This window comes from Scatophagus argus, chromosome 13 (assembly GCF_020382885.2).
Source record: "Scatophagus argus isolate fScaArg1 chromosome 13, fScaArg1.pri, whole genome shotgun sequence".
Taxonomy (NCBI): domain Eukaryota; kingdom Metazoa; phylum Chordata; class Actinopteri; family Scatophagidae; genus Scatophagus; species Scatophagus argus.
In genome coordinates, this window is record NC_058505.1 from 3,254,462 (window position 1) to 3,270,651 (window position 16,190).

Below are 16,190 nucleotides of genomic sequence, written 5' to 3' on the forward strand. Positions count from 1 at the left end.
TCCCTTCCAGTCCGGTCCGCCACACTTCCAATGAAATACGACCAAAGTCAAGTCGGTCACGACCACCGCGCTGACGCTACCGGTCTGACCTGCCAAAATAAAACACTGCGCGCTAAAGGCGTGCTGCCGATCTTTCATGCAAAGACCAACAGCGGGATTGGAGGTGAACATAGTCGCAAATTAAATGACAGTTTTTACCCCGAAAGTATAATTTTTCACAGTTAGTTTCAAGTAAGTTACCTCTGCTTTGTCAGAAATTAACAACCTTTAGCTAGACATTTTAAGGTAACTATCTAGCTAGCTTGTTTTACTTAACAAAAGAGAAAAAGTGCTTCAAGACATGACACATAATCAAGTGTGGCTGAACAGAGAGAAATGACAGGCATCAGTGGTCGTTTCAGCAGCAAAGTAAAGAAGTTCAAAGCCCCTGTCTTTAATTTGTTAGCATATTATTGTATGTCACCAGCTTAGCTAGCTCCCTCACCTGCTAACTTAGATTAGCTTGTTATGCACAGGCTAGGCTCGCTTGATATTTCAAGCTTTGTCATGCGTGGTGATTGCATTTGGTCTGTATCCACGTCTCAAAACGACTGTGTGAGGAAAATAATTACGTCTTGGTGGCTGGGTCTAGCTATCGGCTAAAGTTAGCGAGCCACCTCGTTGTTTAGGAGGCTAATACTAGAAGAAACACGTACGCTAACACATGAACATAACCAGTGTTAGCCAGCTTATCATGTTTTTCACTCTTCATCGTTTTGCTCTAGATTGATGGTAATTTCACTTGACCAACAGGGAGTAATTACCCATTGACTTCCACCTAGGCACAGCTAAAAAGAAACTTAAGAACAAAGGGATTGGTAAACTGACCCTCCCGCCTTCATTATAATTGCAATGATATCATATCAAACTCGTATCCATAGAAAGAAGGATTCTGCTTATATTATGGTGAGTTTTATTTTGAAGTCTTACTTGCTTAACATCCGCTTTTCCTGAATTTATTTGTGTAACTTAGCACAAGGAAAACGGTAAAAAAAAATAAAAAAAAAACAACCCACAGCCCTTTAACAGCACCCGTTTAATTTTGATATGTTCGTTATGATCCAGTGAGTGTTACGATTACTTTCATCGTCACGGATCGTGGGCACACGACCACAAGCGGGTTTGTGAAACCACGGATATAACATCAGCCGAGCGGTATGACTGCAGGCTGAGCCAGCTGGCACCGCACACAAAACCAGGAATTTCTCTCTTTACGCAACGGACTGTACAGATGCAAAACGGCATCAAGTCCAACAAAGACAAACGAGGCTGAGACCGGATATAAGCCAGATTAATCCGGACATAAAAGCTCTAATTATCCTCAGAATTAATACACACAATCAATGAACTTTAGCCATTCGGGACGTGTTAGTTACAAATGTCTAAGTAAAAACCCAGCACTGATGATAATATCTACATTTCCTCATTATTATTGTCAGTTACAGAGCATGAGTTCAGTTAAACTGGGAGAAATGTTTTGATATCTTGTGCTTTTTTTGGCAGCAGTGAGGTTCCGTTAAGGTGCGCGTCACTAACAAGTGGTTTAAAAGTAGAAAACTCAGCATTAAGTATCATCAGCTGCCTTTTCCTCCTTTTGACTAAGCAGCGCACAGCCTTTGCAGGACATGTTGCAGCTGGTTCCCCAGCCTGTGCTCTTATTTTGAAAGTTCTGAGCAGAAACCGCGTTGTTGTTAATTGGGGCTGTGTCCAAGATGGATGAATGCATAAACTGACAGGACGGATCACCGTCAGTGGTTATTTGAAACACCTCATCTTAAATTTGGCAGAAAGCCTGAAAGAGTGAAGGAATGCCTGTTTACTTTGTCCTGCTGAGAGGACGTCTTCAAACACTTTGAGGCCTCCTGACTGCTTTTTGTCCACTCGGTCAGTTTGTCTCTATTGGAAACATTCAAACAGCCTACCGGTGCTTCATCTCACTCCAGCACACAAAGCTGTGATAAAGTGAGTTATTAAAGCCTGATTCACTGGCAGTGAGAGATACATGAAGGAATGTTGCCAGATGTGCTCCTTGGTTAAGACATACTGGTTTAACCCTTAGATGTCCTTTAAACTAGTAGTAATTGTTAATTTAAATGCCAGTGCTTTAAGTTTTAGGTCTGTAGGGACTCGTTCATGGGGTTAAGAAAGCCAAAGCTGACTTGATGAGTTTAAGTGATGAGCTAATAATAATTCAGCGTGTGAGATAGTAGCACACAACTTTTACTTTTTAGCTTCAAGCCTTGACTTAAAAAGACTTTTAAGACTTTGTCTCAGGGTGCTCAGCTTGAAAGGTGACATTCAGAAGCTGGCATGAAAACAAACAATGTGGGGCTTCATGTCACATTTAGGCCACAGATCCTCCTCAGTTTTAGCAGCACGTCACTCATATACAAGATGATGAAAACAGTGGCCTGATTCAGCATATAATACAGTCTGAAAAGCAAGAACACAACTTCTGTGTCACTGATCAAAATTCCAACATGGCAGGAAAGATTTCAAAGTAAAAGTATCCCTGCGGCTAATTCAATATGCTTGGTTTCCGGCAGCCTCATAGAAAACTGCTGTGACAACAAAATGTATGTATTAAAATTGCAGCGATCTAATATTATTCTAAGATACGTCACAGGGATGTATTACATATTAAGAAGACTTTTTTATTTTTCGCTAATGCTGCTCTAAAACAAAACAAAACAAACTCCACTTCCCATGATGCAGTTCGAGGGGGGCGTCTTCAGCGCTCATGGCCGCGCACTGAATAGCGAGCGTGAAGTGGACTGTGAAAATCTGCTCAGTAATATTGCAGCTTTGGTCCGGTTTGCCAGTCGTGTCAGCAGGCCCAGGCGGACAGCATGGCCCCGGAGGAGGAGGACGACGCTCTGCTGTTTCTCATCTACCAGCACCTCAAGGTGAACGGCTACCAAAAAGCTGCCAAGGTGCTGGAAAAACACGTTGCTCAGGTGAGAAGTTTGGGCTAAATCTTCAACATTCACAGCCCGATTCAGTGCACAACAGACCTGGCGCTAAGTTCTGTGCGTTTAGATAATATCAGTGTTTGTTTTTCTGTTTCTTCAGCTGACATGCGCGCTTTCTATGTTATATAAGAGCCTGAATTAAATATAAATGGGATTTCAATGTGTTTTTGCACCAGTGCTGCTGTCAGTAAGCTGCACGTCAGCGTGTGCGTGTGTGTGTGTGTCTGTGTGTGTGTGTTTGGAAGCACATGGCTCCTTGTTCAGGCCTCCTGGAGGAACAGAACATTTTGTTACAGGAGCTGCATGGTCGTAAAAACAGCCATGCAGATGCACACTGACACCCCATTCAAAATCTCCTTATATTTTTATGGTATTTAGTGATAAAAGTTGCTCATTTTTAGCTGAATGTCCTAGAGCTCAATGATTACTCGATTAATCGATTAGTCCATTGACAGGAAATTGATCAGCAGCTATTTTGATGATCAGGCAATAGTTTCGGTCATTTTTTTAAGCACAAATGCAAAGTAGTTTTGTTCTCAAATGTGAGTTTCTCTTACACCATAGCAGATTAAATTTTAATTTTTTCAGTTCATTCTTTCTATTTTCCAGACCTCAAACTCTGAAGTGCTCAGACAGAAGATCAAACCTCTCCGTGTTGTTCTGCTGACTCTTTCAGCCACAGCTGGACAGTTCATGTTGTTTTGTAATGATGCACCCAACATAACGACACTTTAGTTGTTTTTCTCACATTTGCGTGCATAGAATCACACGTGTGTCATTCTTCATGTCGGCTGTGGGGAAACTCGAGTTTTGGTCAGTTAAAAGTTTCACATTTCAGACTCATGTGCTAAAAATATTATTGCCAAAAGTTCATTTACCTTCCAAACTCTGAGTCCCAAGTTTGACGCTGGTAGCTATGCAGTCGAGCTGCTGCGTGGATTCATTTCCAGGAGCTTGTGGCATCAAAGCTGAAACATTCCTGAACTACAGGAAATTTGCTCTTTTCCCCTCAACTCTCTCTTTTTTTATTTTCATGTCTACATCATCACAGTTCAGTGCGTCAGTCAGAAACTTTTCAAGTCAAAACTTGTTGATTTCTGAGGGGGCTTTGAATGCACCGCGGGTCACGTGAAGTTATCCTGTTCGGTGGCTTTTAATGTGTTTAACGTTTGTGTGTTTGTGTGTTTGTGAAGGTGGACACACCAAAGGAGAGCTCCAACCTGCATGACATCTACACAGGCTGGATGAAGTAAGTCTCTGCTGCTCTTTTTAATCAGAAGTCTTACACGTAGACTCAGTTTAAATACTAAAGAACCCGACGATCTTATTGCTGTGATGACGGTTGGATGGTGGATCTTTGGCACTTTTGATGCCATCAAGTGCAGATGTTGTGTCGCTTTAAATACGCAGTATTTAAAAAAAATCAATACTTTGGACGATTAAATAAAGTAACTTGTTTTTATTGTAAACTTTTAGCTCTTCATGGTTTTTATCTTTAAAGGATTGAGTCATCATCAGACTCCAGACTGTCTCTGTGAACAGAGAGAGAGCATGTGTGTGTGTGTGAATGACTGTCTGGCCTTCCGCCCAGTGCATTCTGGGATTGGCATCAAATCCCTGCCACCCTGAAAAGGATTAAATGGGCAGCAGATAAGTGATGCAGTGGATGACCTCAGCTCAGGTCTGTGAATCCTACACTCAAATAACACAAATCAAATCCAGTCACGGCTGTGCTGGCTGATCCAAATACAAGAGCGAGTCCACTTTTCTACCAAATGTTTGTGGACAAAGAAGCGCAGCGTTAGACTCGTCCTGTTAAGGTTTCACTGGGAGCAGGCCGAGGATCTCCGAAGCCTTTTCTGTGCCACCTTAGTGTGTTTTCATAGTGGAGTTAATTCTTCCTTCTGCTCATCAGTCACATGCAAACACATTCCCCTGTCAGGCTGATTTTCTCTGGCTGGTCAGAGTCCCTCATCGAGCATCTGTAATCCTGCTGTTTGACAGGTGATTTGGTGCAGAAGATTCAACGATTTATGTCAGGAGACGCTTTCAGCTTGTTCGAGAAGATAAAAAACTCAGACGGGCCCCCACCCACCCGAGAATCTCCAGGCCACCAGGCGTTGGAGCGTTGGTGGTGCAGCTGTGCTTCTGTCACTGCTGTGTGTGTGTTCCAACTTCCTGTTCAGCTCCATAACTTTTCCCTCTGAGCTGCTATCCTGAGAGAAATTCAGCAGCAACGTAAAACCTTACTGGGTTCAGTCTGTCTCTCAACCTTTTATTTATTTATTTATTTTTATATTTTCCTCAGCGCGTCTCAAAAGCAGCCAGTTTTAGAAGTTAAACCTCCTCAAGCGTGAGTTTAACGGCAACACTGGATCACATTTTAATCTGGAGTTTAGGTTTGGTGCAACAGAATCAGTTCTTGATTCAGACTGAAAGCTAAACGTGAGGTTGGAATCTGATCTTTGATCCTGATTATCACAGCACACACTGTTTTAGCAGTTAGCGTAGCACACAGCCTGAGGCCGGGAGGGAAACTTCTCAAAGGAAGCCAAGTGGCTTATTTTTGCTTTCCAAGATCTTTCTGGAGCTGTTTCACCTCCATCTACAGTTTTATGTCTTTTGTTTTCCAGTCCAGAAACCATCAGTCGACTGTAGTTCGTCTGCGCGCCGTCTGCTTTGAGTTTACTGTATTCTGTCACTTTTCTAGTGTGCACATGTTATGTGATTAAAAACTTGCTTAAAATGAGCGTGTGGATGCTATACAGGAACCCGAAGAAACTCTAGCAACAGTAAGGCTGCAAACAACCCATAATGCAACACTCCTAATGTAGTCTGACTGTGTGTGTGTGTGTGTGTGTGTGTGTGTTGTAGGCTGTGCTCTCTGGCTCAACATGCCAAGCAGGAGACAGAAGACTCCACTTCTTTGAAGCAGAAGAGCATCAAACCAGAACCTGCCACCAGTGAGGAAGAAGAGGGCGCAGACCTTAAGCTTTCCAACACCACAGAAGAAGAAGAAGAAGTAAATCACGTGGACGCCAAACCTCCGCTCGGTAAATATTTTGTTCCGTTTGTTTTCCCTGTGCACTGTGTATGTGGCATCTGTTCACTCAGCTGACGGCAGATCGATTATCCTCCATCTGGTGGTTGTAGCACCAGACTCTTTTAAAGCATCGTGTGTGTTTTTGCGCTCAGAGTCCACCACAGACGCTGAGACGGTCTGTGAGCAGCTGCTGCACCCCGAAGCCGAGACCAGAACGACAAGCTCGGCCGGTGAGAGTGAAGACAAGAAGGAAGACGAGGAGGAGGAGGAGGAGGAGGAGGAGAAGAAACCAGACCATGAGGTGAGCGGAGGACATTCAATACTTTGGACTGTGTTGACAGGGACGTGACAGAAGCCGGCTTGTGATTGGACGGTCACCACACTGAATCCCACTAATCCTGTGTGGCGTCACACTTTGTTTTTTTTCTTTATTGTTCTGTGCTGCTTGCGTAGTTCTTCAGACCACAGAGTGCAGCTGTTAGCCAGTGTTGCCAGGAGATGAGACCGGCAGCTTTATTGACATTCGCTGGAAAAATGAAGAACAATGAGCCATCAAACTAGAGAAGAAACAAGCTTCCTCCGTTTAGACCCTCGTGGCCTCAAGTCAGACCGACATGTCAAAAAGTCCTTTTTCGCTCTCGTTTCCTCCGCGGCTGATTGTGTCATCGTGACAGTGATTCACAGGAATCTTCCTGCTGTGGGAGTCCTGATCCCATCAGAAAGATCCCCGGTTTTCTTTCTTATCCTATCAGTATTTGGATCAAGTGGCTCATGGAGGACGAGGCGTGTCAGATTTTGCAGATGCGGCTGTTATTTCAGTGTGTCCCACAAATCCAGCATCCGAAAATGAATTAAACTAATTAACGACCCTAAAGTCAAACAACTAAAAAGGAAGTTTTGGAGAAGCCTTGAAGCTGTGAATTCAGACTGAAAGTAACTGGTCTTCAGTGTTTCTGCAGCAGTGGGAAACCACCAGCCTCACAGTAACACACACACACACACACACACATAGCTGTTGTCCAGTCACTGTAATAATGTGCTGATGGATGGACAGTAGCTCCACTGTTATTATATGCCTCTGAAACACACAGACACGTCTCATGTCTCCCTGGCTGTCCTGTTCCTGTGAGTCTGTCAGTGTGTGTGTGTGTGTGTGTGTGTGTGTGTGGTTCAGAGTCTTGTCTTTTCTGTTGGCTCAGTGATGCAGTGGATAATGCTGTTTGGACAGAAACTGTGTGTGTGACAGAATGATAATCTTCTGAAACAAATTGTGTGTGTGTGTTAATGGCTCTGTGTGTTTCTGTCTACAAAATCTGATTACTTTGCTTTGTTTTGACAGCAGAATAGTTGGGGTTTGTACAGATTTTTCTCATTGCAGAACAAATTTGTTTCCACTGAGCAGAACTAAAAGCAGAGTTTTTGTTTTGAAGTCTTTGGTTCTCCAACCTCCAGCTGCTCAAATAAAATCTGGTCCGCATGCGGAGCACAGGAGACGCAGTCTGCCAAACATGCTGCATCTGACATGTGTGTTGTTTTTGTGTATCCAAAACCTGATGCGTGTTCTCCTTGTGAGCTCCATCGTTAGCCAAAAACTGACTGAAAACACAGCGAGTTCCTTCATTGCCAGCTGTTGTCAGCCCTTTTTGAAAAACGACTGTACACATTGATGACCAGTTGCTAAAGGTTTACGTCTGCGGCAGGAATCGTCACCCCCTGTAAACCCCAATGCTGGGAACAGTAAAAGTTTTCTCCGTCGTTCCAGCTTGCTGTGACCGTTGGAGAAAGCGTAGTTGAGTCATCAGATTTGTTAGCAGCGCCTGCTTGTTTGTATTTTGCAGTCGGCTCCTGCTGAAGTCTCTGCAGAGGCATCAGACGAGGCAGAAAGCTCCAGCTCCAAGTCCTCAGACTGTGAGGAGGAAGTTAAAGCCGCCAGCCGGGTCGACCCCGGACACGCGGATCAGACTGCGGATCAGCTCGGGGCTCCGGATGCTCACACTGAGATCCGTGAGGAGCATAAGGAGGAGGACGATGAGCTGAAGCAGGTTAGTGACCTGAGGCTGAATCCAAACTATGTGGTTGTGTAAGATCCTTCCTCCTGCAGACTTATAAACAATGAAACTTTTGCTCCGTTTTCATTTGAAGTGCTGCCCAGCTTTTCATTTCTTTGTCAGTTTGTAATTTTCACTAAAGTCTTTCTACCTGTCCAAGTTATTAAACCCTTCATCAGCATCAGATTTTCCTCTGCTCTCAAAAGCAGGATTTTCTTTTCCGTACCCTCTGACAGTTAGATGTTTAACAGGACCTAACCTGGACCGCATCCCCACAGAAATGCTAATCAGTTTGAACCTCGGCTCATAAAAACAGCAGTGCTGCTTGACTCGTGGCACCTCGAGCCTCCTCTCCCTCGCACTCCTCACATCTGAAACTTATTTTGCAGGATTGTGACTGGATGAGGAGTGTTGTTTGTGCTCTTCACTCACATACATGAAACTACAGCCACATACAGTATAAACAGGAAAACACAACAACAGCTAACATTAATATGGAAATAGGAAAATAATACATTCATGTACAGTTCAAAGCCAGTAAAGCCTCTTGGTGTTTAGGTAACATACCAATCCAAGTAAAAATGAATACTCACTCTGCCTTTTTAAGGACTTTGGCACGAGGATGCTGTCTCTGGCCTGGATTATACTCCCAAACGGACACGAGGTAGTCCTGTTTGTAATGCTGTCTTGGTGAACAGGACATCACAGCAGACAGGTTGCAAGTAAAAGCTCAGGTTAGACGTGTGTTTGGGACAGAAACGAAGGTGTACAGTGAAGTACTCACTTTGTAGCACAACTTTGAGCTTCAGTGCAGAAAATAAGTACCCACAGATTGATCTCAGGTGATCTTGTTAAAGCGCCGGCTTGTTGAAAAGCTGTTCACCCCCTGACTTTGATGGGTTTGGTGTTATAACTGATGGAAATGAAGAGTCAAACACTCGCTGCTTTTGTTTTCTGTCCTCAGGAGGCCGAAGCAGCCACGGACGCCGCTGACGTCACAGGCGAACAGACGGCTGTCAGTCAAACCGAGGCCACGCCCTCCTCCGCTCAGGAGGCAGGGGATGACGACGGCGGCGGCGCTGCAGAGGTGCGGTATTGGCTGACATTCATATGCAGAGCCTGTGTGTTCATGTGTGGTGCTGGAGGCTGTTGTTGACCTGTCGATTCCTCCTGCAGAAGCTCGTCCAGTCCAAGCCCACCGCGTCCGACCTGACAGCTCAGGAGACCAATGAGCAGCCGGCACAGGGTGAAGCCCCGCCTCCCGCAGGTAAGAACAACCAACAGACTTTTGAAGAGCAGGTTGTCTGCCTCTTTCTCACTGCTCTGACAAGAATCACAAGCTGCTGAGAAGAAGCTGCTCAGAGGCCAAAGTCGGAGGCTTCGATGTGGCTGCTTTGCTTCTTACAGCCTCTGCAGCACGTTTCAAAGCTGCACATGATGGTTTTAAAGTGGTTTCACCTGTTGTGGCACGTCAAGGCTGTGAATTTAGGAAAAATCAAGTAAGAGCTTGTATGTTCTGTTTTTTAAGTAAATGTGTCAGAGCTGCAGCTAAGAAATACTGATACTGATTAATCTGAAAATTGTTTTCTGAATTTTGGATTGGAATAATCTTTCAAAATGCTGTCATAGTTTCCCAAAGCCCAAAGAGATGCCATCAAATTACTTGTTTCGTCCACCCAAACCTTAAGACATCCTCATAATGATGAAGCCAGATGGTGGCCTAATTATCCGAGTAGTTTATGAAAAAACTGCAGCCTTGTTGCAACTTTGAACTTTGTGACATGTTGGACTCTGAAGCAGGCGGATTTTGAGTCATGAATTTCAACAAAGAAACCTTATAAAAGATCTCTTCATCACAATATAAAACAGCTAGAAATTTAAGTTTTTATTGGAACTTCATACTGTAAAAATAATCACTTTGGAAATGTTTGTCTTCATTTTGCTTTTGTTGAATTGTTTTTGTAATTTGGATGAAGTAACGTTTAAATTTTGAAATGCAGTTCTGAAAGTGAATCACAGGTTGTTTCCTACTCAGCACAGACTCAGTGCTGCGTTTTGTTTTAGACATATTTTCTCAGTTTTATTAAGAAGAAATGTACTGTATTTCCTTTTATTGGCAGAACTTTGTCTTGCTGTTTTAAATCCTGAACATTTGGATAATTTAGTTTTTATTTGAAGAAAGTTGATGATTTTACCTGGAGGAACTTGGGCTTCGACGCCAAAACCTGTAAAGAGTTTGGAAGATGGCTGCCGAAGCCGAGAAACGGCTGTCAGCTCTGTTCGGTTTTCCACAGCGACACTTACTTGTTCAGCTTGTGAAAAGTAATTTGTTAAGCTTGTTAGAATTGAATTTGCAATCGGCTCATTTACAAAAGTGCTCGAGATTAATTGGTGACTTTGGTTGGACGTTTTTCTCAGCAGGTATTTTGGCTTGTCGAACTCAGGTGTGACTTAGTGAGTTGTAGCTTGATGCTTTTGCTTTTGAAAAAGGCTTCTGACTTCATCAGGGAACAGTAAAGAGCCGTGATGCTGCAAGGCCGGCGGGTTAGGAAGTTATTCAGAGAGAGAAAATTCTGCAGACGCTCGTGAAGCGAAGATGTCAGCTGGATCTGGAGGAAGTTAACTTGGGCCCAATGCAAGTGTGGCAGCAGGGCTTTGTGTCTTACTCATGTAAAGGTTAAACTGCTTTTTGTCAGCCGCGTTCTGCCGCCACAGGGTCGACATTTGTGGATTTTAGTGTGTTTATGTCAACTCTTGCATGAGTTGACATCAAATTACCGGCATGTAGCACTCCTCGAGAGGAGTCGTAATCAGGTTGGGGATCACGTGAATTCTCACCAAGCGCCACCATCGGGACAAAAAATGTTCCTCTGCCATGTAAGTCTACATACTTCATAAGCACTTACAGTAGATTTAGACTATAAAAGGGCCACTATGCTTTCATCTTTCTCAGACCCTGAATCTGAAGATCCAGAAGAGGAAGAGAAGGAAAAGGAGGAAAAAGAGGAGGAGGAAAAAGAGGAGGAGGGGAAATCCAAGGTACCTGAAAACAATTTTTTGTGAGGGTTTGTTGTTGTGGCTGAGCGTAGATCTAAAAAACTTTACTTTGTTGTTTGGCCTTTGTGTAAAGTAACAATTCGTAATTAGTTTGCACGTGTGTGTGTGTGTGTGTGTGTTTTCACTCAGGTCACAGCGGGCAGCGACCTCACACTGACGCTCGAGTCTGAGGACCAAACCAAACCGTCAGCAGCCTCCGAGGACGTCGCCATCGCTGACGCCGGTGATGCACTCAGTGAAATCAAAACACGTCACATGACTCTTCTCTGTGTGGTTCAGACTGGCAGATTTAATACTGTCGAAGGGGAATCATTGTGGCTTTGTTTTTCATATATTCTCATTCAACACTGGAACAACAGCGACAGCAGCAGAAACACGTCCAAGTCTGACTCGTGTTTTCACAAACTGTCTTCTCTGTGTTCTCATCTTCTGTTGCAGAAACGATGACGGTGGCAGCTGCAGAAGAGCGAGTGAACTCGGACGTCTCCATCATCCTCAACATCGAAGCCGATGACGGTGAAGCAGCGGAGCAACAAACCTCCCAGGAGGACGTTGAGTCCTGCAAAGATGCCAAAACTCCCAAGAAGAAGAAGAAGAAGAGCAAAAAAGATGCGGAGACGCCAGCTGCAGATACACCGAGCACAGACTCGTCCAGTGATATTCCTCTGTCCAAGACTGGCGGGAAGAAAAAGAAAGACAAAAAGATGGCAGAGGAAGAGGAGGATCAGAAAAAGGAGGAGGGAGAGGAGCAACAGCAGCAGGAGGAAGAGGACATATCGCAGGTCACGCCATCAGAAAAGAAGAAGAAGAAGAAGGCAAAGAAAAGGAAAAGGGAGAGAGATGAAGCAGAGGAGAGAGATGAGATGACACCTGTCGCTTCAGACAAACAGATTAAAAAGATTAAAGTTGGAGATGTGGGAGAGGAGCTGAGTGAGCCAGTAGAACAGGAGGAGGAGGAGGAGACGAAGGTGGAGAATCTTCTGAGTCCGGCAGCGACAGCAGAGAAGAAGAAGAAGAAAAAGAAGAGAAAGAGGGCGAAAGAGGGCAGGCAAGAGAAAGAGGAGGCGCAATCTGACAAAGAACCAGCAGGGGGCAACGAAGACACAGAAAAGAAGCTGGAGGATGCAGGTGGAAAGAAAAACCACTTTTCTCTGAACTGTTTCTTCATTTGGAAGTTCAGTTGAAGACGTTTCATCTCTTCATCAGTGTCTGTTGGTGCTGTGGTCATTAAGGTCAGTGACTTGAGCTTTTTCCACTCTTCTTTTTTAGATGGAAACTCTTCGGCCAAAAAGAAGAAACGCTTCAGGAAGAAGCTCAGCCAGAAGAAGAGATGGAGGCTCCAAGGCAAAGAGGAGAGGAAGAGGAGCATCATCGCCTCAGGACAGACGGCAGCCAGAAGCACCAAGCTGAAAGGCAGAAAGAAGTGAGTGGAGTCGGCTTTGTTTCCTTCAGCATCTTTATGTGTAAACCTAAATGTATGCTGTTACAGCTTCTCATCATAATGAAATAAGAGCAAGAAGACTTTCAAAATTTATTCCAGTATGTCAGTAGTGGCCACAAACACGTAAAACATTCCTGCAAAACAAGAAATTTTCTACAAACCAAAGAGTCTGAAGTCAGTTAGTCTTATGGTGCCAGTGATGCCAAATGGTTTTCTCGTTGTATGTAAAAAGAGATCTAAATATTTACAATAAGAAAAGACAGACATACTTTGTGTTTAGAAAAAGTTTATCAGGGGATAAAAGCTTTAGACAGTCTATACATTTGTTACAGTACGGAATAATACAGAAAACAGTTTTACAGCAAAAATGATGTGCACCTTGAAGAAGAAGATATGAAGATATGTAAAATATCAAAATAAATATTTTGCCAAATGTAAATGACTTTATTTTCAGACACAAACAGACCCAGGAGGCAGCAGAGGAGACGCCTCAACCAAAGCCAGCCAAAAGACCTCAACCCGATCCTGCCCAGGATGACGGCGACACACCAAAGAAGAAGAAAAAGATGCACACAGAACAAGAGGAGAATTCCTCAAAGGAAAACCAGCCCCCAAAGCTGACGAGAGATGAGAGGAAGAAGAGAAAGAAGAGGTCGGTGACGGAGGAGGGCGACAGCGGTGTGGTGAGCGAACTGCCTCCTTCAGGTGACTCGTCTCCGCTTTCAAAGGAAGGGAAGAAGAAGAAGAAAAAGAAGAAGATGAAGGCTGGAAACCAAGAGAAGACGACAGAGAGTTCAGCTCCCGTCACAGTGAGGCCAGATGAACCTGCAAAGAGAAAGAGTAAGAGACTTTGTGATTGTCAGTCGTTTTATTTGTCGATGATTTATTACCTCTCATCTCTTATTTGTCAGAAAAACATTGTTAAAAAGTGTCATTTAACATGAAGAACTAAAGCAAGCTGCAGCTCTGACACAACGTTGTCATTCTGGACGTGGAAATGAGCTTGACTCTGTTTGCAGAGAAGAACAGGCTGAAGGAGAAACCGGAGCTGACAGAAGCTGCTGCTGCTCCTGCGACATCCGCGGTAACAAACAACACGAACCAATCAGCTGCCGGCTACAAAACCCACATGACCTCACATTAAATTCCTTCATGTTTCACTGGGAAGAGTCACAAAACATTTAGCCATGGAAGTGATTGTGTTCAGACCTGCAGGGCGTAAAGTAAACCACACGAAACTGTTTCTGAGACTGTTTACCAAACTTATTTTGTTTTTTGTTTTCCCCAGAAAAAGAAACCCAAAAAGTCGATCACCTCTGATTAAATCCTGGTAAGTTTCTACCTTAACGGCTTCACCGCAAGTTAACAGTAAAATGTTTGTTTCTTCAAGGGCTTTCTGTTTTACGTTACATTTTAGAATCATTAAGATCTCAGAAACTTTCAACTCGTTTGACTCATGAGGATTTTGTTTTCTTTTGGTGTGTTTTCCAGGAGACTCCCGGAGCCGAAGGTCTCCGATCAGCTGGACAATCTGTGTGGCGTTTGTGCCTTTTCACTCCTGATTCTGCTGTCTGACATGAAATGAAACTCTGCTCAGAAACGTTTTGGACATGACATCAGTATTCTCAGTCGCGTTAGAGTCTTTGTGTTTGTGTCTACACGCCTGCACGGTTTGTACGTAAAAATCATTTTTATTTCTTTTTCTTTTTTTTAAGATTTTTGACCAAGAAATGAACAAAGAAGACATTTAGTGTAAAATTTTCTCTGTGATTTCTGGTGGCCAAATTTACTGGAAGTTAAAATTGACCAATCAGCTGTCTGGTTGTTTTGTTCTGCTGTACAGCACAGTGATGAGTGTGTCATCACAGCGAGCGCCGCCCTCTGCTGGTGGCTCAGGGTAGGACAGGTGAGCTCTGCTTGTTCACGCTGTGGATAACCTGAGTCACAGGTGAGCTTTAAGGGAACAAGCTGTGAAACATTTCAACACTTTCTAAGGTTTCTGAACAGTTTTGTTTGTTAATAAACATTTCTCTTTGTGTTTGATGAAGAAATGTAGTTTTGTTTGGAGTCAGAAGTTACGTTTGTTTTTAGTTTTCTTTCAGTCAAAGCTGTGAAATTCTGTTTTTATTTGGGTGGTTTTGTTTACACACTCCTGTTGTTTACACAATGTTGTCTTTATGACCACACGAGACTAACTATGCATCAGATGACTCCTTGTTGCTTGGTGGACGGGGCTGCTGACTGGTTTCACTTTTTTTTTTTGTTGTTCCTGTGAACCAACGTGTGTATGAAATAAATAGTAAAATAAAACTTTGCAAAAGCTTTAATTTTGTCGTGATTTTCACCTTCATACTGCTGCAATCCAATTTATAATCCAACTTTTCTCATAGCTTTTTCAGGATCTTCTTTCTGACAGCTAAATTAAAAAAATCAGGTTAAAGGCAATTGTAAATTTAAATTTATTTGTCAAAGGACAATATTAATATCCAAATTGTTCTTCTTCTGTGAGTCTGACTTCACACCAGTGCAAGACGGGAGGAAGCGTAATAAAACTGAGTAACGGATGCGTTTTCAGAGAAGACGTTAAAATGTTTAAAACAAAGCAAAGTGCTGTAAAGTTACTGTGCTCGAATACAGTTTGGAGGTGCTTGTACTTCTACTTTATGCTCCACCGCAATTCAGAATATTTGACAATATAAGTTACTTGTTAACTCTGCACATTCAAATTACTACGTATTACAGATGAAGACTGAAACTGTATTGATCCCTGAGGAGAAATTCACAAGCTGCCAAACAGATAAATTATATAAAGCCGCCCCTTCACCAGCTTCAGGTTTAATCAATGCTTATAGATAATTTATTTATTTTGAAACCTGCCTGTCTGCATGATGAGTACCTTTTCTACGTTAAGTTTGAAGTTTGTGCAGCGCCCCTAGTGGTTACCAGCGGTAGTACAGGGCACGTACGTCTACCCGGGTTCGAAGGGGAGTGCGACCTTGACTGACTCTCGCGAGTGCTGGAGGGAAGCTGAACAGTGACAGCATTTACTGCCTCACACATAAAGAGCAAACTACATACAGACAGTAGTTTGTATAAAATAAAATGGAGCTCCCCAATATACAAAATCAAATATAAAAATAAGACAAAGTCTGTGCTCCTTAAGGTTGTGGAGCTGGAAAGTTCACGTCTGAGTGAACTGGTTGTAATCTTATCCTACTGCTGCTACCCGATCAGAGCTAACAGGTGTAGGTCTGTAGGTGTGCTTACCTGAAATCCAGAAGGAATGAACCAAGCCAGGCTGAAGTCCTCTGCAGGCAGGTCCGGACGGCAGGCCACAGTGTCACCGGGCTGGGCTCGCCATCAGCAATCATCCAGAATCGATCAGTCAGGAAAACAAACAAACAAACAAAAAAACAAATAGTGCAATAATAAGTTCTTCAGTTCTCTTTTTCTATCTCACATGAGACCTCATTAACTTCTCCTCTAATTCTTTTTAGAACATCTTGTAATGTAAAACCATTAATTAAGAAAATACATTGATTACAATAAAGTGATTTATCACATTTCACACTTTGTTTCTTTCTTTAACA

The 16,190-nt window shown here is 43.3% G+C and overlaps 1 protein-coding gene across 2 annotated transcripts; it reads left to right on the forward strand.

The window, feature by feature from the left end:
• The first annotated feature begins 16 nt into the window (after positions 1-16).
• On the forward strand, positions 17-14,927 carry LOC124069272 (DNA ligase 1-like). Of its 2 annotated transcripts, none has more exons than XM_046408266.1 (16): positions 17-163; positions 2,862-2,996; positions 4,205-4,260; positions 5,886-6,064; positions 6,207-6,355; positions 7,893-8,096; positions 9,067-9,189; positions 9,279-9,369; positions 11,056-11,141; positions 11,289-11,382; positions 11,598-12,287; positions 12,429-12,582; positions 13,055-13,440; positions 13,620-13,684; positions 13,889-13,930; positions 14,092-14,927. In XM_046408266.1, the coding sequence occupies exons 1-15, from the start codon at positions 137-139 to the stop codon at positions 13,922-13,924; spliced, it is 2,475 nt and encodes an 824-aa protein (XP_046264222.1). In that variant the 5' UTR covers positions 17-136; the 3' UTR covers positions 13,925-13,930; positions 14,092-14,927. The 2 variants fall into 2 exon arrangements, with proteins under 2 accessions (XP_046264222.1, XP_046264223.1); XM_046408267.1 differs by having other exon boundaries at positions 111-231.
• Positions 14,928-16,190: the final 1,263 nt, after the last annotated feature.

Coding starts and splice junctions, on each gene's coding strand:
- LOC124069272 (XM_046408266.1), top strand. CDS start 137: ATGCAAAGACCAACAGCGGGATTGGAG. Junction 4,261..5,885: donor ATCTACACAGGCTGGATGAA/GTAAGTCTCTGC, acceptor TGTGTGTTGTAG/GCTGTGCTCTCTGGCTCAAC. Junction 12,583..13,054: donor AAGCTGAAAGGCAGAAAGAA/GTGAGTGGAGTC, acceptor CTTTATTTTCAG/ACACAAACAGACCCAGGAGG.